This window comes from Nothobranchius furzeri, chromosome 9 (assembly GCF_043380555.1).
Source record: "Nothobranchius furzeri strain GRZ-AD chromosome 9, NfurGRZ-RIMD1, whole genome shotgun sequence".
NCBI classification, from domain to species: domain Eukaryota; kingdom Metazoa; phylum Chordata; class Actinopteri; order Cyprinodontiformes; family Nothobranchiidae; genus Nothobranchius; species Nothobranchius furzeri.
In genome coordinates, this window is record NC_091749.1 from 59,816,000 (window position 1) to 59,838,244 (window position 22,245).

General features: G+C 40.0%; 1 protein-coding gene across 2 annotated transcripts in view; it reads right to left on the reverse strand.

Moving 5' to 3' along the window:
* The window catches only part of cgnl1 (cingulin-like 1), a 40,676-nt gene that overhangs the window by 10,963 nt on the left and 7,468 nt on the right, over positions 1 to 22,245 (reverse strand). For both annotated transcript variants that reach the window (XM_015953007.3, XM_015953006.3), the window contains exons 3-12: positions 22,014 to 22,108; positions 20,129 to 20,234; positions 19,661 to 19,762; positions 19,186 to 19,322; positions 17,774 to 17,912; positions 16,611 to 16,823; positions 2,760 to 2,966; positions 2,520 to 2,624; positions 2,260 to 2,412; positions 830 to 1,000 (exon numbers count right to left, since the gene is read on the reverse strand). In XM_015953007.3, coding sequence (XP_015808493.3) covers positions 830 to 1,000; positions 2,260 to 2,412; positions 2,520 to 2,624; positions 2,760 to 2,966; positions 16,611 to 16,823; positions 17,774 to 17,912; positions 19,186 to 19,322; positions 19,661 to 19,762; positions 20,129 to 20,234; positions 22,014 to 22,108 — 1,428 coding nt within the window. The remainder of the gene's footprint in view (positions 1 to 829; positions 1,001 to 2,259; positions 2,413 to 2,519; positions 2,625 to 2,759; positions 2,967 to 16,610; positions 16,824 to 17,773; positions 17,913 to 19,185; positions 19,323 to 19,660; positions 19,763 to 20,128; positions 20,235 to 22,013; positions 22,109 to 22,245) is intronic.

Sequence of the window (22,245 nt, forward strand, 5' to 3'; positions counted from 1 at the left end):
AAATGTAGTTTAAACAGCTTGAAAAAGAAAATCTCAACGTTGAACTTGTTGAGAGTTTTAAGCAGGAAAATAGCGTTTTCTCAGTTGAGTTTTCCCTAAAAACAAACAAAATTGTGTTTACCTTTTTTGCATTAGCTAACCTGAAAGTATTCAGGGTTAAGGGGCTAGTTAAAGAACATGTTTGGTGATTTTCTAGCTCATAAAGCTCTTTCTAGGGTCTTGGACTTACAGAGTTTGCCAAAAATACTGCAGGTTTCAGAAAACGGGAGGATGAAATTCCCTATCAGTCTATCGACTCAACCATGAAACATTTCTGAGTGTCCACCATGAAAATAAACAAAAAAAATTTAATCCAAGCTGCCCTGCTTTCAGAAAAACTTTTGCATTTTAAACTAAATTGCATTTCATCCTGACATGAATAACCACAATAATCCATTTCAGTTATGAACAAAAGCATTCTCCAGATGCCAAAGCGCTGACTGGAACTGAACACAATGCAGCGAGGTCATAAGTCAAGTTTTATTAGTTTTATATATCCAAACATCACAGGAAAACATCCCGTATCCTCTGAGCTGCATGTGTAGAACAAAAAAATATTATAGTAATGATAAGTTTTGAGAGACCTGACTTTTCTTTACTTTAAAAGCATGTTTGGGCTTTTAACAGGGCAGTGGGCAGCAGAGATACCTCAGTGTTGACATCACGGTCTGAAAGGACACAGGATCAACTACGGAGCGTCTCTCATTGAGTCATAACAAAGCTTTCCTGCATGAGTAAGCTCAGTTAGCAGCCTGCTCATTATGTCTGGCACTACTGCAGGACACTTTACCTCTTCTTGCAGGGCTTTGGTGGTCAGCATGCACCCCTCCAGCTCCTGCCCTCGCTCCTTTAGGAGCCTTTGCAGCTCTGACAGCTCCCGTCGGTTCTTTTCTTTATAAATATCAATCTGCTCCTGCAGCTCCCGGGTGGACGACTGAGACGCCTCCACAATATCATTCATCTGCAGACAGTGAGAAAAAGAGATGTGGAACAACATCTGGGGAACAACATATAAAACTTACACTAATTCCATTTACATCTTACAGAAAAAAGCAATAAGAATAATCACAAAGAGCAACTACAGAGATCCGTCCAATCCATTATTTATAAAATTTAAAACACTAAAATTCTATGATCTGGTAGACTACAATATTTTAAATTTTATGTATAATGCAAACAAAAGGAACGCACCTGCAGGATTAATCAAAAGATTTACAAAAAGACATAGCAAATATGATCTAAAAGGACATGAATTATTTAACATACCTAGACATTGGATACTCATAAAGGAACATTGTGTGTCTATATATGGAGTTAAATTGTGGAATAAATTAAATACTGAAATCAAGAATGCAAAAACAATATTGACATTCAAAAAGGAGATAAAAAATGAAATGATTAACCTATATAGATCCATTACATAAATGTGAGAGGGAAGTGGGGTTGGGGGATGAAAAAAAAAAAAGGAAACAAGTCTATGTATTCATTTGTGTATATATGTATGTATAGAGGTCTACAACTTTATGCTTCTCTGTGTAACTCGTTTTCGCTTTTTTTTTTCTTTCTTTCGATTCATGGGTTGAGATTGTGTGGGCCAACCAGTCCAGGAACTATATTGTTCAATTTTTTTGTATTAATGTTATTTTAGTTAAAAGGGGCAGATAACATAAGTTTTTCTTCTTCCTGTCCCCTTTTTCATTTTGGCTTGTAGTAATTTTTTTCTGTTTTTATTTTAATGTCAATAAATGAAAAATTAAATGAAATTTAAAAAAAAGAAACCTTAGAGCAGTGTAAGGCAATAAGGAGGCAAGTTTGGTTTGAAAAGTTTCAATAAAAACTCAGCTGTTAATCGAACTTGCATATTACATCAGTAAAGGCTTTAAAATATGCTAGAAATTGTTTCAAGAACTTGTATTTACCTTTAAATCTTAAAATGTTGTACTATTTTGAAATGAAATCAACAGGAAGAGTTTTTTGTTTTAGATGTAATGAATAAAAAGTTAGTTTTGTGTGTTTTTTAGCAGTTTTTTTTCTCTAAAAGAATATTAAACGCTCAACTTTTTACGCCTGGAAATCTGATTCCTTCAGATGAATTAAACAAGTATTTGACAGTGAATATAAATTGTATTTGATAAAGAAATAATTTAAAATGACTTAAGTGAGATCAGCCCTTTACTTGTTATTTACACAGATGTACTTGTTTAATGTCTGGATGCTGACCTCCTTCTGAAGCTTTTCTACTGTTTGGTCCAGCAGCCTCCTCTCATCTTCGATGTTGTTGTTCATGTTTTTGAACTGCTCCTTCTGGGTTTTCTCTTCCTGTAATCTCTCCTCCAGCTCCTTGTGTTCACTGCTCACTTTAGCAAAGTTCCTCTTAAAAAATAAATAAATAAATAAATAAATAAATAAAGACGTGGTTAAAAAACATTAGAAAAGTTACACGTCTACTTGCAACGAAGAGCAGTGTTGCTACGGCTTACCTGCACGTCTTCAAGCCGGAGGGTCAATGCCCGATTGGCACGTGACATCTCCTCTTCTTGTTCCTTAATCTCAGCTAAAGATTCTTCCAGATGCTTTTTCTCTCTCTGTAATTTGGAGATTAAAGCATTTTAAACTGTTATCCTGAAGCGGCAGAGCAGAACGAACTCAGTAGTAAAATTAAACTAAGATTAGTTTCAGTTCTGAAACTCAATCCATCTTTATTGTTGTTAAGCCCATACCTCCATCCTGGCCACTTTATCTGCCAGCCTGCTCTCCTGTAGCTTGGCATCATCAATGATTCGGTTGAGTTTGGTCACCTCGTTTTCCAGCTCGTTCGACCGCCAGCGAAGTCGCTCGATTTCTTGGGTCAGTCGCCCTGCCTGGCCCTCTGCTGCACCCTTGGCTGCCTCCACTTCAGCCTTTTCTTGGAATACCGCCGCGCTGCTCTGCAGCACAGAACAACGTATGCAGCTTCAGTTCAAAGGAAGCAAAAGTCTGTGACTCTCAATAAAACTCAAATCAAAGTAGAACTATATGCATGACGGAACATCTCAAATGCAAGATTACAAAAGGTATTTGTGGTGCTCAGCCCCTCTTTATTGCTGTGGAGACACTAAAGAACAATCCCTTCCTGTAAGTCTCTCACACTTCATAATAAACCACAAATGAAGGCAAACTGTGCTTTTATTGATGTCTGTTGATTGAAGGCCTCAAAAGGTCACCAGGCACCATGACCTCTACTTATTTTAGTATTTAAACAATTGAGAAGCTGTAGTCTGTGCTTGGGAAAATATTTCTAGATTGAAATCTGAAATGAATATGTTCAGAAGAGATACAGAAATATGTGTTTGTGGAGGAAGGAAGAAAACTGATCACACAACTTGACACGTACCGGTGGTTCATGACAATGCCACTGAGCAAAAGGCTTTCAAAAACCTGTTTCTGCAGTGCGGGTGGAATGTCAGGTAACTGGCTTGACAATTCCTCGCTGATGACATCTTCATGTCGTTAGGGCATACCAGTTTATCCAGAATTACAGAATGCTTTGTAAAACTTATTTTTACAGTTTACGAGATGAAAGCTAACAATTAAAATGTTAAATCAAATGTGTTCATGGGTTCTTGATGCTTTATGCCATCTCCACAAACAAGCAGGTTGGTAATTCCATTTTTGGTTCTTTTTAAAACACAGGAAAGGTTTTTCTTTACCTTGCTAACGTTTCGTTTGCCGACTGTAAAACATCCTCAGAGCTGACGCTGATGGTGGCATCACTTCCTACTCCGTTTATCCGCAGGCAGCAGAGGACGTTGTCGCCCTCTGCTGCCCGCTCTCCCCTCTCCAATGATGCAGTCCCATGGACGATCCAATGTGTAGACTCCATCGTCTCGGTTCATAGTCCCACATCCACGTCTCCTTATCTCTGTAGCTTCTTTTATCCATCTTTTGTATCCATCAGTTGTTCGGTGTTCATGATCCTTGTGTTGTCCCAGTCCATTATATGGTTTTCTCTTGTGCAGTGATCTGTTACGGCTGACTTCTTTATTGTGCTTTCTGCTTCTTGTTTTGCTGCTCTTGTGTTTTCGACTTTTCTTTCTCACACTCCTTACTATGTTCTATAGTTCGCGAGTTGAGTTGGCGTCCGGTTTCTCCTATGTATGTTGTATTGCAGAGTTTGCATGGGATTTCGTAAACGACTCCACATTTAAGTCCAGCTGGTATTTTGTCTTTTCGGTGTACTAGTCTGTTTCTAACTGTTGTGTATGGTGGTTTTGTTGGTGTGTTTATGTTGTGTTTTTTCATTGTTGCTCTTATTTTTTTCTGTTATGCCTTTGATGTATGGTAAGGTTATCACTGGTTTTGGTTCTTGTCTTTCTGGGTTCTGCTGCCCGCGGATAAACGGAGTAGGAAGTGACGCCACCATCAGCGTCAGCTCTGAGGATATTTTGCAGACGGCAAACGAAACGTTAGCAAAGTAAAGAAAACCCTTTCTTGTGTTTTAAAATTAACCAAAAATGGAATTAGAAACTAAACAGTAAGAATACACCAAAGAAGCAGGTTGGTGTTTGCTAAGCTCTGCACACATTGTAATTTACTCTCTGTGTGAAAACATAACACAGTCCTCTGCAGTAAAGAGGCTGCATGCTTGAGTTGTAATCCATTTGGTGACACGCTAATAAAAAGGTGGTAAAGGGAACTTACTAAAGCAAATACTGGAGCTAAAAGCTGCTTTATTTGCCAACCAGGACTAACCGAGAACTTGAGCAAAAGTCCCAGTTGTGACTGAGTTGTTTCAATCAAGTAAATTCCACTGAAAAACCCAAAGCGTCATAATGTGCATATATAGGAATAGCAGTATAGCTAGTAGCTTGTGGGCATTTTATTTAAAGTGTTGTGAAAGTATGAACTTCACTCTTCATTATCACCCTTTTATAGTTTTTTTTTTTTTTTTGAGGTGGTGTAAAAAGACTTTGGTGGTTGGCTCATCTTGTTATTGTTATGCAAGCACAGAGATAGATCTCCCTGCTCCAGCACCTGTGGGCCAGTCGGACCAGTTTTTACTGTCATAACAGAACCACTCTCATTGCTTCTTTACCAGGACATTCAGTTTTGGTTAAAAAGAGAGAGAGAAAGTTTTAAAAGTGATGCAAAAAATGAATTTATGTTAGAAAGCAAAGAGTGGACAGAATAATGGAGTAGATCAGGGTTTCTCAACGGGGGCTGTAGCGCCCCCCCAGTGGGCGTTCAGACTATATAAGGGGGCGGTGAAAGTTTTTTGCCACTGAAGGGGGTGCTGAGATGCTAATGGTGAGCGCTAGCGATACAGGACATTCATAACAGACGATGGCTCAGAATAAAAAGAAGTGTTGACAGTACAATGTGGACTACCATCGGTATGGATGTATTCCTTCACCCACGAATCCACAACTCCCCATGTGCCTGCTTTGTGAACAAGTTTTTTCAAACGAAGCAATGAAACCCTCCCGGCTTAAGGAGCACTTGTCCAAATTGCATCCAGTCAAAGCTCCAAAGGAACTGAACTATTTTCAGGTAATTAAAGAGAGACACTCTAAATGAGGTAGCATTAGCAGTATGTTTGCTTGAATTTACTGGACCGAGGATTATTGGCTTCCTACTTTATCTCGTTGCTAATAGCTAAAAACATTTTTTATGATACTTTTTTATGACATATTTGTATTAAACAGTTTCAAACTCAAGGCTGAATTTAAAAAAAAAAAATTTATTATGATTTTTGTATCAAAAAACTTTCCGTTTCTCTTTCATTGGTGGGCAGTAAGGGATTTCAGCATGACTTGGGGGGGGGGGGGGGGGGGGGGGCGTTTAGCTGAAAATGGTTGAGAAACCCTGGAGTAAATAAATCAGAAGAAACTGCCATTTCCCTTAATAACCTAACTTGAAATATTCAAACCGTACATTTATCATTTTCTGATGTGCAAAAGATGTTGTTTAGGTTATGCTCTGTTTATGTTGAGTGAAACATTACGTAGAGTGGAAAATTTTTTAGCAAATACACTGCACGGCCAAAATAAAGTCACCACCTGGATCTAACTAAGCAAACAGGTAGGAGCCTCATATTGAAAAATTACTGCATGGGCAATTATCTTTCAGCTGGCAACAAGTTATTTAACCCAAACTGGTGCAATAAGTTGCTTCTCATTTCTTAAACAACCATGTGGAAAGACACATGTGGTGGTTGTGGAAAAGATGTTAGTCTGTTTGAGAAGGGTCAGATCGTTGGCATGCATCAAGCAGAGAAAACATCTAAGGAGAATGCAGAAACAACTAAAATTGCATTGTTAAAAACTGGCCTGATAAGTCCAGATGGACCCTGGAGTGATGGTGCATCAGGGTAAGAAGAGAGGCCAGAGGAAGTGATGCAGCCATCATGCCTAGTGCCTGTGGGGGCAGAGCCATGATCTGGGGTTGCTGCAGTTGGTCAGGTTTAGGTTCAGCAACATGATGTGCTCCAAGAATGAGGTCAGCTGACTACCTCAATATACTGAATGACCAGATTATTGTGTCTTCCCTGATGGCATGGGTGTAATCCAAGATGACAATGCCAGGATTCATCAGGCGTAAACAGTGAAAGAGTGGTTCAAGGAGCATGTGACATCATTTTCACACATGGAGAAGACTTTGTTCAGCGGTCAGACTCTACCATCATCAATGTAAGATCTCGGTGAAACATTAATGCAATGCTGGATAGAAATAAATCTGGTGACATTGCAGAAGCTTATTGAAACAATGCCACAGTGAATGTGTGCCGTAATCAAAGCTAAAGATGGTCTAACTAAATTTTAGAGTGTGTGACCTTTATTTGGGGGAGGAGACTGTTTTTTGGCCAGGCAGTGTGTTAGCAATGGGGGTTAAAAGCATGCAGGGACTACCACAACCTTTGCCTGAAAAATAAAAACTTTGATTTAGTGTGAGATCATTCTCACATTTTTCATAACACAGCCCAACCCGGCCTGTCCCACTTCCCACATCAGCTTGTAGGTGTTAAGACCACGAACAAAGCTGCTCAACCAGAAAGTAAACAAAACTTGCTGCTGTCAAGGAGGGGAAGCAGGACAAAGAGGCAGCTACATTCGCCTCTTTTTTCCTCCTGTAACATTTAGTTTTCATTTAGAGCCGCAAGTCTCTTTAATGAGCAGATATATTCATAATGACTCCAATACTTCAATGCAAGTCTATACAGAGAATATTATTGGATGTGATAATTGGTTTCTCTAGATTCACCATTTCAAAATGTTCATCATTCTTTAAAGTTGTAAAAGATTATTGCACTTAGTCTAAGCTAATAGTAACTGTTTTGTTTCTGTAGTAAACAAAACCCTACAAAGAAAATTAAAAGAAAAACAATAAAAGGTTTATTAGTACTAGTTGTACTAATAATATTATGCAAACAGTTCTTTTTTTTCCATCAAACTTGAAGTTTGACTGAAGTCCTTATGTGTACTCAAGCTGTTTATTCAAGGCTGCACATTAACTACCATTGTACATTCACTGAAGCAAAGCACAAATACTCAAGTCAAGTTCATGTTACGGGTTGGCTTGGCTTTCTCAGCTGTTGAGTTTTTATTGAAGGAAACAAAAAAAACATAACCTGATGTCACCTGCAAGAAAGGTTAACCTGGTTCCAAGATAATAAGACTTTTTAAAGTCACTTTTTAAAGCTAACTTTCCAAAAACAATGAAAACTGGAATCTTTTGTGTGGTACGGCTTAAACTCCAACTGCTAGATGGAAGCAGTTTTTAACTACTTCATTCTGACAGAACAAGAAAGTTTTTTTTTTTTTTTTTTTTTTGGTGAAATGTAGATCCCTCTATTTTTTGTTGAGATAGCTCAGAAAAGAAGCATGTAACAGTTTGGACTGTTAATTGTGAGTTTTGTTATTTGATTAAATTCAGTCTTAAAAACTGCAAATATAATCTGGCTTTTAGTATTGCAGTATATTGCATTATCTCCCCTGTATATTGTATTGCCAATTCTAATACACACCCCTGGTCATTTACTTTATCAAGTTGCACAAATTCAACCCCAGTTTTTAGAAAAAGAAGCTTACCGTAATTTCCGGACTATAGAGCGCACCTCAATATAAGCTACGCCAACAAAAAAAGGTTTTCTACACACACACGCCGCACTCAAATACAAGCCGCGGCGCACCAGCCACATGCAGGTCTCCAGCGCACAGCGCATGTATGGCCATAACATAAGATAATTAGACAGAAAGACACTACACGGAGGTTTTTCGTTGTTTTAATTCAACAAAACAAATTTTAAACACGGGTGAACGTGGCTGCAAGTTTAGAAAAGAAAACAGCACTGATAGTATTCATATTCTGGATGGTTATAAAATAAAAACAGAACTGACACGTTATTACCGGTAATTTGCATGCATGTTTAGAAGAAAAGAACAGCGCTGACACAGCATTAATAAGCCCTGGATGATTAGAAAATAAAAACTGCACACAAAACATGCCTGGTTAGTAAATAAAACACACTTGCCTACCAGAAAAAGTCATTTGCTCTCATCTTCCTCTTGCGCACTAAAGTCCTCTTTTTCAGTGTCGGAGTTGAACAGCCTCAGAAGAGCTTTGTCACATAACTTTTCTGTGGCAATGTCAGTGTCGCTGTCATCATCCCCGGGTGAAGCTGGCTTGAATGAGTTCTTCCCGCTGCCGTCTCCAGCGCCGAACCATGGATCCATTTATGCCAAGCTTACGTGCGGCAGCACTGTTTCCCTCCTTTGCTGCCAGATCGATGGCCTTCAACTTAAATGCTGCAACATATGAACTCATACATGTAGTTACCATGATGAGGGGTATGGATTTGGAAAAAATTCTTCGTCGTGCCGGCTGCTTGCATGTGCTAAATTAAAATGAGCACTTTTTCGATTTCCACTTTTGACTTCCACCTGTTTCACTTTCTGCTAAAGCGCCCCCTGGCAGGTGAAGGAAAATCTTCAGTAAAGCCGCACCTCATTATAAGCCGCATGGTTCAAAGCGTGGGAAAAAAGTAGCGGCTTATAGTCCGGAAAATACGGTACATAAACACCACCGGCGCAGCTGAGTCAATGATTTGATTGATCAACTAAAAGCATTAAAAACCAACAAGATTTTCTTCATAGAAAAAAAGAATGAGAAACAATGGCATTGGATTGGTGGAGTGAGGATAAAGCCTGCATTTACCTTTGGAGAAATAGCACCATCTTTCAAAAGATTCTCCACGCAAATTCCAAATACACAAATTGCAGAAGTACAATACTAGAATTACAGAGAGAAGGGAAATCGAAACCCTAAAAGTCTGAGACTGATGGCAGACTAGAACAATCTTTAAGATCGATCATTAATTGTATTTCATTACAGATGTGTCAGGAACAGGAAGGATACTGCTGAAATAATGAAAAGCAGTACAATTAATAGAAAATATCTGTCATTACAGCATATTGAGCAAAAATAAGTGAAGATATAAATCACAGCTACAATTATGTCACACTGCACTGTGTTCATTGGTAAAAATGAAATATCCATCCATCCATCTTTTCATCGGCCTATCCGGAGTCGGGTCACAGGGGCAGCAGAGAGGCCCGTAATTCCTTCTCCTCAGCCACTTGGGCCAGCTCCTCTGGGTAAATCTCAAGGCGTTCCCTAAATAGCTGAGAAACATAGTCCCTGCAGCGTTTCCTGGGTCTTCCCTTGGGTCTCCTCCCGGTTGGACGTGCCTGGAAAACCTCACCAAGGAGGCATCCAGAAGGTGTCCTTACCAAATCCCTGAGCCACCTCAACTGACTCTTCTTGATGTGGACAAGCAACAGGTCTACTCTGAGCCCCTCCCGGAAGACAGAGCTTCTCACCTATCTCTAAAGCCCCCTTCAGACAGGCATGAAAAACGGAACTGTTCAGGACTCTGTCCTTAAGACCTTTGTGTCTGAATGCAAACATCTGGATAACCTTTTCCATAATTAAACTGGACGAAGCAGAAATATGCTTAACATAAGTCCAATTAGTGAGAGGAATTCTATCTCTTCGTTGGCCATGTTTGACTGAATAGCTTTGTTTGGGTAAATGAAGCATGTACGCCCGCCACACTATGTTTACGCAATATCTGGGTACAGCCTTCCCAACCCCTCCCCCTCGGACATCTGGAACTTTTCCTTGCTGTGTAAAGGCAGCCGAAAGGACAAGTTCCGGTACAAAAGTGGTGTGTCTGAAAACACAGTTCTGGTTAAAAACCGGACTGAATTGTCCACACATATTCCAGAATGTCAATCTGAAAAGGGCTTAAGAGAGAGCCCAGACACCCTGCGGAGAAAACTCATTTCGACCACTTGTTTCTGCAGTCTCTCTCTTAAGCCCCCTTCAGACAGGCCATGAAAAACGGAAATGTTCAGGACTCTGTCCGTAAGACCTTTGTGTCTGAATACAAACATCCGGATAACGTTTTCCGTAATTAAACCGGACGACGCCCCTAGTAACAGGTCCGGACTTGTCACGGACAAGGTGGCTGCTTCAGACTGGTGAGGTCGAGTTCCGGACAGGGAGGAGGGGACCGGGGGACGCTGTGCGCACCTAGATAGCTCGCTCCTGTAGCATGCAGCGAACGATGGCAGCTCGCCTCCTATGGTACCGTTTCCTAGACGCGCGACGGAGCGCTTTACACCGCTTTACACCGCTTCTGTGATTCCTTTAACCATTGAGCTTCATCATCCAGGTCTCTTATGCATCTTCGTGTGCGCAGAATTATGCTCAACATAAGTCCGACCCCCCCCCCCCCCCCCCCCCCAGACATCTGGAACTTTTCCCTGCTGAGTGAAGGCAGCCGAAAGGACAAGTTCCGGTGCAAAAGTGGTGTGTCTGAAAACACAGTTCTGTTAAACACCGGACTGAATTGTCCACACATATTCCAGAACCTCAATCTGAAAAGGGTTTTTCAGTCACTGCCCAAAGCTCGTGATCATAGGTGAGGGTAGGAATGTTGATTGACCAGTAAATCAACAGCTTCGCTTTCTGGCTCAGCTCGCTTTTCACCATGACAGATTGGTACAACGCCTGCATCACTGCAGATGCAGCAACAATCCGCCAATTGATCTTGTGCTCCATCTTCCCCTCACTCTTGAACAAGACCCTGAGATACTTAAACCCCTCCACTTGGGGCAGAACCTCATCCCTGACCTGGAGCAGGAATTCTACCCTTTTCTGACTCAATACCATGGTCTTGGATTTTGAGGAACTGATTCCCATTTCCGCTGCTTCAAACTCTGCTGCAAACCGCTCTAGCAAAAGCTGTCTGATGAAACCAACAGGACCACATCATCTGCAAAAAGTAGAGAACTGATCCTTAGGCCACTAAAACGGAGCTCCTCAACACCTTAGCTGCGCCTAGAAATGCGGGCCAAGCTCTGACACCGGTCATATTGGTAAGACAGCTTTACTTATACAGCACATTTCAGGATTCCCCCCAGCGCTCTATAAGCCTGGCAGGCCGCCAGGCAATGCTTGGTCACCCGCCAGGTTAAGTGAGGTTTATTATATAAACTTTACATTTTTTACTGCTGAAGCTGTTTAGCACTTAGCCTGTTGTAGATAATTATTTCCTCATATCTGTTTTAACTGAGCGGGCATATCTACCATGAAAACCTAGACATCGGGATGCTGCTTCAGGGTATTAGCTTCCTGGAGAAGCTGAGCCTTTAGTTTCCTCCCTGAACTATCCCTCCATCAGCAACATTCCTGCATTTAACACCTTCTGGCAAAACTGCTGAGTGTTTAGATCCTCCTTCAAACATTGCTTAAAGCCACAATCTACAACATTATCAATAGGACCTTGAAGGTGCAACACTTCACTAAAGAAACACAAATACCCTGATGTATGTGTCATGATCATATTTTCTTCCTCACTTTAGGTTGGTTTATGCTTGACGCGTCCGTGAGGTTCGCACGGCTCCGTGCGACAAAATTGCGTCATTTTAACAACCACGCCCCTCCACCTGGTCTCCGCACGGCCCAAACTTTCCGCACCGCGCACCTAGGAAATTTTCTAACCACGCGGACGGCCGAACACGGAAAAACATGGCGGACTGGCAAGAACTAGTTATGGCAGACGTTCACAAATACAGACATTTGTATGATTCAGCTCTCAAAGATCGCCGTGATCAACATGTTGTTAATAATTCTTGGAGAGAAATAGCTCGCACTGTCAGAAAAGACGAGGTCGCTGTTAAAAAATGTTGTAAACAACAGTAATTTTTACTTCTACAATGGTGTAGTGTTGGATGCATGCCGTAGAGCTCCATGCTGCCCCCTACAGTTTGGTAGAATATTGGCTCACCCCAGAGACAAGCCGCATGAACCATAAACGCTGCAAGTTGTGAAGCGCGTTCCATCCACGAGCCGCATCACCAAGCAGAAAGTAAATGCGTGAAGCATAAACCAAGCTTAACTGTCCTCTGTCTCATTCCTCCTCTTCTCAGTTGTCTGGTAAATCAACTCCCAACGCCTTGCTGGAAAATATAGCACTATCATCAAATATACAGATTCACGCTGGAGTCTACTTTCAAAACGATCCTGAGGGGAACTTTCTTCTCAGCTACACAAGTTTGATGATCAGACAGGGAGACTTCAGTTCACATGCCGGCAGAGATTAGTGGAGAGGCAGACTGGAATGGGAGCAGGAATGGCTGAAGCCAGAAAATGAACTGTGTCTAGGTGAACAGATCACTGAGGAGGCATGTGGAAACCATGGAGTTACGAAATTAAAAAAATCCACCATTTGGGATTGAGGTTATAGATGACAGCGTGATAACGACGCAGCTGTGTTGCACACCGTGGTTTAGGGCTGCTGGTGAAACATAACAAGAGCTGGAAATGATGCGATAAGCACACGGCTCTGTTTTAAAAGTTAGAAGGGCTGAGACCTATTAAAGCCTCCAACAGGGTGAATCTGGAGAGCTGCAGAGACTGGAATACAACCACTGCACCCCGAAGAGGGAAAAATGAAGAGATTTGAGCCTCTCCCGCAGGTCAGAGTGGGAACAACGTAACAGAGCTGGAGCAGAGTAAAGAAGAAGGTCTACGGGGTGCACATTCTCCCATCTGACCCCGACATTCCTGAAAGGGAAAGCACATCACTTCCATCTGCACCTCATCCTTCCACATTTTTTACATAGCCTACTAGCACAAGCAGACACAAAATGGCAAGTCCACCATCAAATGAGCGGTTGGATTTTGTTGGAGAGCATTCACAGACTTGTTAAATAAGCATTAACATGGCCAAGATTGTTCGAATCTTATAAAATTCCAGAAATTTCAGCTCATCAAAAAAAAAGAAAAAAAAAGGGAAAACAATGCAGCTTGTAAGTTAAAACACAAAACAGGCCCCCCGACTCCTTTCATGGGGGGGGGGGGGGGGGGTCAGCCCTGCACCCCCTTTTGCTGCAGCATACTGACCCACTTATTTAGCATGTCCCAACCCCCATTGCTATTATTGTGTGAAACAAACTCATCATTCATTACTGACCGAGGTCCACAATTACCCCGTTTTTCAGGGCAGAGAGAGAAGAGGGGACACAGTGCCACTCAGAAATAGCAGCTCATTAGATTAGTGATGCTTTGCCACTACAATAAACGTGCATATGGAGCAATTTAGTGCTCCACTTTCCAGCATTCCTGTCTACATAGACGGCTCTGGTCCCAAAAAAAATGTCAAGGCCACAGAAAGAGCAAGAAAGCTCTCAGATTAGAGATGGAACCGCAAAAATAAAGATGTGCTCAGTTTTACTCCCCAGCATAAACAGAAACAAAGGTGATGAGAGTAAACCTGTTATGCTAAATGCATTTAGTCTAATAGTACACTACATTCTTTTTGTGGTAACAACTGAAAAGATGTGTCATTTCTAGGGATGTGAACCTTAGAGCAACTCATGATTTGATTTGATTCCGATTCTCTGGGTGTCGATTCGATTCAGAATCGATTTTCGATTTAAATCAATTCACAATCAATGTTAACAAAGAGTGTCAGTTCTAGGATTAACTACTTTGTTGTACAAGTTAGTTAAAGCTATGGGACATTTTTATTTTAATTTAAACTGGTCATGCTCAAAAATGCTAATTTACAAGGTAAACTAAAGTGATTCTGAAACTGTAAACAGAAGCAATCTTTTGACCAAAAGGAAACATTTATTTTTGCTTACCTTGTAAAATATAACAAATCTTTAGTTACCTAACAGTAGCTTTGAAAGTAATACGGTCAAATACTTTTCAAGTATGTGTGGAAACAAGTTTTACATTTGAGTCCTCAACCTGTTTAAAAAAAATGCCTCAGATTTCTTACAAAGGAAAATGTGTTCTCTCATTTATCAATAACTTAAAATAAATACATGAGTAATCCTGAGCCCTCACTTATCAATTTAGAAAATAAATATGAGAATATCTCAAATTAATGAGTATGGAAAAAAATTACATTCAAGTGCCCACTTATCAGTAGATTCAAAAATAAATCATCTCAATTTATGGGACCACAAAATTAAACGGAGTACTAACTCTCCTGACAAAGATTAAAAAAAAAAACAGACAAAAGTGCATCTCAAACCTGTAACATGCCAGACATTTGAGTTCTTGGGATCGATTCTGAACCTTTGTGGATCGATTCTGAATCTTTATAAATAAGAATCCCGATTCAGACTTGAATCGATTTTTTTCAGCACCTCTAGTCATTTCTAGTTTTATATAACCAAATGTAAAAAGTCAAAGCAGGAATGATGTAGCTAAGGTTTCTACCCGACAGTAACGAGGCCACAAGCATTGTTCAGATTAAATGCAGACTTGGAACAAAGCTTCTATTGAAACGTGAAGAAAAGGTTTCCATGAGTGACTTGTTTATACTTTAAAAGAGAAACACACAATGACTTTATCTCGCCAGGTGTTTACAAAGCATCCCGGGTAAACCCCCGATGACTTAGTCCCTTGAGAAGTGTTAACTTTGTTCAACAAAAGGAAATGTCTTCACAGACCTCTGTTGGAAAGCCCTGCTGTGGACCCCCACCAGGGCAGCAGGAAGCCCAAGAACAAGGACAACTTCCACTCTTTCAGACAAACAGGACACACGAGTTGCACCGCAACCTAAGGACAAAAGTGTGCTGTCGGTCTATGAGTCGTCTCATTGCAAAACGTTGCTGTTGCAATCTTCACCCACCTTTCTGCATGTCATAACATAAACAGAGTGTAATTATTCAGTTATGATGTGCAGTTTAAAGATAAGGCTCATCTCCCACTCACTGTATTACAGATGGTAATAAAACTACTAGCTGACCTTGTGTGCAGATGAATTTGAGTTATTATCCAACATCGTTCTTCCTGTTAAATGTTTATTCAGAGGAGCAGATAAGACAATCTCTACATTTAACAGGCTTAAGGAATTCCCTATAAAAATGACAAACATTAGATCTAGCTACATTGTTTTAATGTTATTAGACTGCTCCGTTGATGCACTTCACCCCAGAAAGCCCACAACAGTGTATGATTACAGTCTTTAACCGACCTCTGTGCATGAACTACATCAGCTCAAAAATGCACTGACATCATTATTACACACTGAGATATTTTAAGCTTTTATCATTTGTATTTCTTTGAAATTGTGCAAATCTTTACTACTAAAAAACAGCAACTATATTTCACATTTAAAACCTATTCAGGTACAACTAGATTTTAGAAGTAAATAGAAGTCAGCTCTTTCTTCTAGAAGCATCACAAGGCTGCTGATGAGGCAGCTTACGTTTTCAGACACCAATATGAACTTACACAGAGAAATGTTCAAAAAAGGCCTATTTCAGTCAGGATAGAACGCATCCTCCTCATTTTACGACATATTTCTTAAGCCTGATTTACACTTCTCCATCAGCTCCACGAGGAAGAGACGCACACATTGACAAAAGTTTCGTTCTCAGATTTCTCTGTCACCTGGGGAGTGTTGCAAAGCAATTCCCTGCCAGGATAACAGAGGGCATAGCGCTTTTCTGTGCTACCATGCCACCATTGCACTCAAAATGGTCCACGACTGTGTATTTACTAATGTATTTATATATTTCAGAAACTTTATAACACAAATTTGTCCTTCATTCTCTTCCACCTCTTCACGCGGTTGCCACCTCTAATCCATGCTCTAAACTCATGTTTCCTATCATTTCTGTCCACAAATAAAACGTTTGCCCCGTATTATTGTACTACTTCAATCACAGGTGAGTAGACATTCATACTTCTGACTTTTTCTGTGAGACGTTCTCCAATCTGTTCCATGTCTGCTGCTAAATATCTTGTTACTTTGTAACAAGGCAGTGGCGGTGCTGTTGACAAATTTACAGGAAGCAGCATCCAGACTAATCACATGCTTGCGGTCTCCGTCACTTTCGACAGATGTTTAAAAGTTTGGGCATGTCTCTGTCACCCTCTGTGAGCCTGTCAGAGAGCCTGTGCGCCGACACATAATCGCCAACGCAGAAGTATAAATTAGGCTTCAGAGATGCAAGGACCGTGTAAGGAGAAAAGGAGGACAACCAGATGAAAAGGCGGATTACCTGTTTGGCATCCTCCAAAGATGTCTGCAGCCTGCTAATCTCCTTTTCATACTGCTCCTTCATCTTGTCCACCTCCTGGTCATGAGCAGCTACTTCCTCCTTCAAGGCTCCTTTCAGAGCAGCTAGCTCCCGCTCTCGCCTCCTCAGAACATCCTCTTGTTCCTCCTTAGCCAGGAGGACTTCCTGCATCTCCACCTTCAGTTGCATAATCTCCTATGGAAAATTCACTCATGTTGTTAACTTTTTCTTAGTTGAGGAACAAAATAAAACAAGCAAAAAAGGTTTGACAGAAACTTTAGTTGTTTATGTTTGTTTAACAGATCACCTTGCATGCTGATAGGCTAAACGGCACATTAAACAGGCACCACCTTCATTAGTAAAACCAAACCACACTTTATTTATGAAGCCTTTTCATACTCAAAGCACTGGATAAGATTAAAAACAACCACGAAACTGTCAACTTCTCACCATCCCCACAGATCAACATTCTTTTGTTACTAATTTAACTACATTGAACTGCTTCTGTAATAATTTAATCCCTTATTCTTGAGTAAACTAAAGAGCAGTGCGAAGCAGTTGGGGAAACACATCAAGTGCTGCAGAAGCCTGTTAATCAGTCAGTGTTTCCCCTAGGAATTTTTCCAGCTGTGGTGGTGGTGGGGGGTGGGGGATATGACACGTCTCACCTTTATGTTAATATTGTTTTATTTGACACACTCCACTTTGATCAGCACCAATCCAACAACTGCTGCATTTTAATAACTAGTATTAAAGGTGAATACACCAATATTTGCACAAAAATAATTTTTGTAAATGAAATGTACTCAAAGTAAAAGTTACATTGTTGTCAGCGTATGCATGACCACACACACACACACACACACACACACACACACACAGAAAGCAGAGAGGACAACTGGATGAGTACAGATGAAATAAGCAACAAAGAAGAAGGAAACACCATCAGCATAGTATGTGTTAATTGTTGAACAGCTGCATGGTGACTCCACCTCTGTGATCAGTTAACACAATAAAACTATAACAAAAAGGCCTTGTGCTTATATGAAGTAAAAAAAAATAAGTTGGGGCATCTCTAACACGCAGCTGGAGGGTTTATGCATTAAAAAACATTGTTTTCTATAACAATGAACACTGAGGCTCACCGTAATTATGATATCTTTCTCTTCATCAGCAGCTGATCTCTTAGCGGAGTCCAGCTCATCATGCATCTCTGACAGCTGGTCCTGCAGGTCTCTGATCTCTGTCTGGTACTGCTCACGCTCCATCTTCACCTGGAAAAGCCTAGCAAAGCACAGACCGTGTCACAACCTAGTACAGATCTTCTTTGTACGAAACTAAGGCACATGTGCACCTGCACCTTAATTCACACACATTAACAGGAACACCTGTGCTGGCACGGATTACGAGGCCTACACAGAACTGAGGTTAACTTTAAAACCTAAAAGATGGAAAACCAATAACACTAAACCGGAGTTTACATGAAAACTCAAATAAGGGACCTTAATTTTTATAGTCATGTAAACTCAAATAAAGCATTTATTCCCATTAAAAGGTAGCCAAATGTATCTAAATCCATGTCAAACAGCAACAAAGTCTTTAGTTCATTTGTGAACAGGAATAATTGTTGTCATTTTCTCCCAGTTTCTAGCTAAAGCATGCAAAGCCCCCAAAACAAAACCAGCAAGCAATAATTACTATTGCAACGGCAGATATTAGTTTGAAATGTTTGCAAACTGCTGAATGTAAGCAATAAACTGGTCAAAAACTATCCTTTTCCTTGGCAGAAAATATTTTCATGAGCCATTATTTACCCTTTCTGTTTCTAATTAATTTACCTAAGTAAATGAGGTCTACACAGGTAGACATTTACCCAGGAAAAGGGCGCTGGTAGGGGAGGAGCTGGCAATGCAAAAGAGTTCTGATTGGCCAGATACTCCCAACATTTTACCACCATATTTAAAAAACAGCAACCGAACCTCTACAGCTGTTAAAAATATAATCTGATTAAACAAAGAAAATGTACACAAGATGGGCCAATAATGGTTGTGCTTCAAAATGTCTACTGTGAGGAGTATTTGTAGTTTTGGACACTCAGCCTTCTGGCTTTGACAGTTATCCTGGCAGAATACTAAACACCTCACTCTCTCTACTTTGCATTGGTGAATTATTATCCAGGTAAGAAGGTTCTCGGCTGCTTAGCGGAGACGCACCTCAACAGCGTGTTAATATGTAGATTGAAACAATAAAGAAGTGTCAGCAGAAGGCCCCCCTGTACACGAGAAGTGTAATATTGAGCAAGTGTTAAATGTCACATTCCTCAGAGAATGCACCTCAAAATTTAGTTGGGATCAAGAGTGCAGCAGAAAACACACACACACATGCACACACACTCACACACTACCAGTTGTTGTTGCTGAAGCAGACAACAAATATTTTGTTTCAGACTCACCCTCAGGCAAAGTAAAACATTTGCGCTCACGAACTGTTAAGACAGAAAGGTAACCTATTTGGTTAATCATTATTGACTTGTCCAGCAGCACGACTCTTCACTTACTCCTCTACTGAAGTCTGGAGGTCAGACTCTGTCTTTGCTAGCTTCTCCTTCAAATGTTTGCACTCATCCAGGCTCTTTTGTAGCTCCTGCTGCAGCTCCTTGAGTCCTGCTACTGTTCTTTTGTCGGCCTGATGTTTCTGATGGTTAAAAAAATAAGTATATTTACTTCGGTAAACAGTTGTTATTATTACACAACTCGATTGCTGAGCGTTTCTGATTACAAACATCTACATAAGTCCCATTATTTTTACTATATTGTTATATATTCTAGTTGTTGTCAGTAAAAGTTAATGTGATGTGGTAATTCTAAAGCCAATCACTGGTCTGAAATATCTCTTTATATAGTAATCATTTCAAACTCTTTTTAAGCAAAAGGAGGATTAAAGAAATTTGTTGAACAAGTTCAGCAATAAACAGAAACGCCTACATAAACAGATTGGCATCAGAGGTACACCTGCAGTTTTAATGCTGTTACCTTTATTTGTTCCTCCAGCTGTCTCTTCAGGTCGACGATCTCTTTTTCCAGTTCAGCATTTTGCTCCTGTAGAGCTTTGGTCTGTGCTGCGAAGTCCAAAGACTGAGAGAAAATATAAAACATCTAGTGTTTAGAAATGTTTTTTTTTTGTTAAAAAGCACATAATGTCTGTGATGATTAGCAACCAGTCAATCGATTTAAGTGCAAATGAGTTCACATTTTCAGTGTTTAAAATGTTTAAGTTGTAAAAGTTCCCCGAACACTGCAGTAAGATCACAATTATCAGTTTTCCATCTGCTCTCTTAGAGTGAACTTGAGCCAGCTGAGCTGCACAGCTGGAAGCCTATCTCAATTATCTAAGAGAGAGCAGCTGAAGTTAAAGATTTTCTTCAGACACTTAGCTGGCATAAAACAGGATAAAACACTGTAACTGTTCCATTATGTAAAAAAACAGAGACAGTAGCTCACTTTGGTATCGCCTTGTGCACTCGCTGTGGCGCGAGACTTCAGCGTCTGTATCTTCTCAAAGACCAAGTTGACCTTTCTCTTTGTCATTTCGTCATTGTCATGGCTTCTGGAGACGCAAAATGTTAAAACTCTGGTTAAAAAATGTTCTGGGAGAAGTGAACTTCCGCATTTTGTAGAATCGAGTATAAAATCCAGACTGTTCCAAGAACAAAGTAGTTCAATCCCAGATTAGAGGGGTCAATAACAAACGACCATATTTCTTTGATGTGTCACCTCAGAGCACAACAGCTTCTTCACATCTAAAGAACAGAGACATATGAACACTAAATGTGTGGGCAGTAGCTCAACTTCATCTGGGAAGTGACCAGAAACAAAATTCAGCAAACTAGAAGTTTTATGTTAATTTTGTATTGTTGACAAACTAAAAACTATGTTCATTTTTTATAAAAATCTAAACTTACTTTTCAGATTTTTATTATTTAGGTCTTTGCAGACTAACAAATCAAGTCCTGCTAAAAATATATAAAATGACTTTATAGCAACATCAGGAAAATAACTCTTAGTTTGTTAAGATGTCAAAAACTACAAGTGGGAGGACCTTTTTTTTGACGCAGGAACATTTGGTCTTAAAGTCAAAACACTTGATTGAACAACTCCAGAGTTACACCGTTTTTACATGACACAGACCATAAATCACCTCGATAAATTTTAAGGCAGACACAGAAAGCTAAACTCCCCCAACGTCCCCTCTGCGCTCCTCAAATAGATGATTTTCATTAAAGCTTAAAAAAAACTGTTGGTGAATGTTTGTTTTCTGAGCTTTGGGAATGTAGCTCAGTTTCAGCCCCTGCACTTCCATCTGTGTTTCCTTTCCTTTGTCCCTGACTCCTGACCTGTGGGCCGACACGCCCAAACAGTTTCCTGATCTTTCTGCAGCAGATGCAAGAACTGTGGTAGCCTCCAGACGCTTTCTAAAAATCATGAACAAATAAAACTTTAATAAAGAACAGTCCGCGGACAAAAAGAACACCTTCCTGCAAAGTGATGACACCCTATTAAATTATTCCTTAAAAGTCTATCATTTTTTGTCAGTTTGTGTAGCAAAGGAGATATTGTAGTTGTAGCAAAGATATTCTTGTTTATTTGCTCAGATACTGATAAAACAAAAGGGATGAAGCGGTTATAGTTCAACGAGACGCTCTCTGGGATTCCTCTGGAAACCGACGATATGCCAAACTTCTGGAAGTGTCTCAATTTCATTGTGACTGCACACAGTTGAAATGTGTCTTTTACTTGGAAGTATTTATAAGCTGATATTAAATAAGCTTTAAATGTAGGTAAAAGTGATAAATATTGAAGCTGAGACATTCAGTGGCCTTCAAATTAATGGAAAGAGGTGCAACAGATTTAACTATTTAAAAAGAAAAAGTATTTAAATGTTCAGGATAATAAGTTACAGTAATAAAAGACAGAGCAGTATGCCAGGTATTCCCATTTAGCTGCTCTGAAACCTAAACTGAAGTTGTAAGCGAGTCATCTCTCTCTCTTTGACAGGCTGTTAGTGTCTTATCACAGGAACAATGTAAACATTTTCCATTCCTTTCACTCCAATGCACAATAAAAGATTTGGAGAGGAAATTTTTGCAAGACAAGTCCATGACAAGTGAAAAAAATCTGCCTGAATGGGAGGGTAGGAAGCACATTCCTTCAGTTTAATCAAAAACAGTCCTGTGCAGATAAAAAAATAAAGAATTCAACACGTGCTTCCATGGATCAGTCTCTTTCTTCTTTACATGCTGGGCTTCTTGTGAGCATCTATCAAAATTTTCTAAGCATAAACCTTTAAAGTAAAATGAAAAAAAAACACAACATTTTGAAAACTCACCCATCTTTGAGGTAATTGAAGAGAATTTGTTTGGCCGTCTCTTCGTGTGTTTGTTGTGAAAGCTCCTGCTGACCTCTCAGGAGATCAGGTGTCACCTAGATAGGACAGGAAATGACAAGGAGAGTCTAATGAAACAAATGAATTCAGACAGGAGGGGAAAGGTTACTTAGCTAATGCCTTTGTTTATTAGAAATTAAGTTAAAACATATGGCTGATCATATTACAATCATAT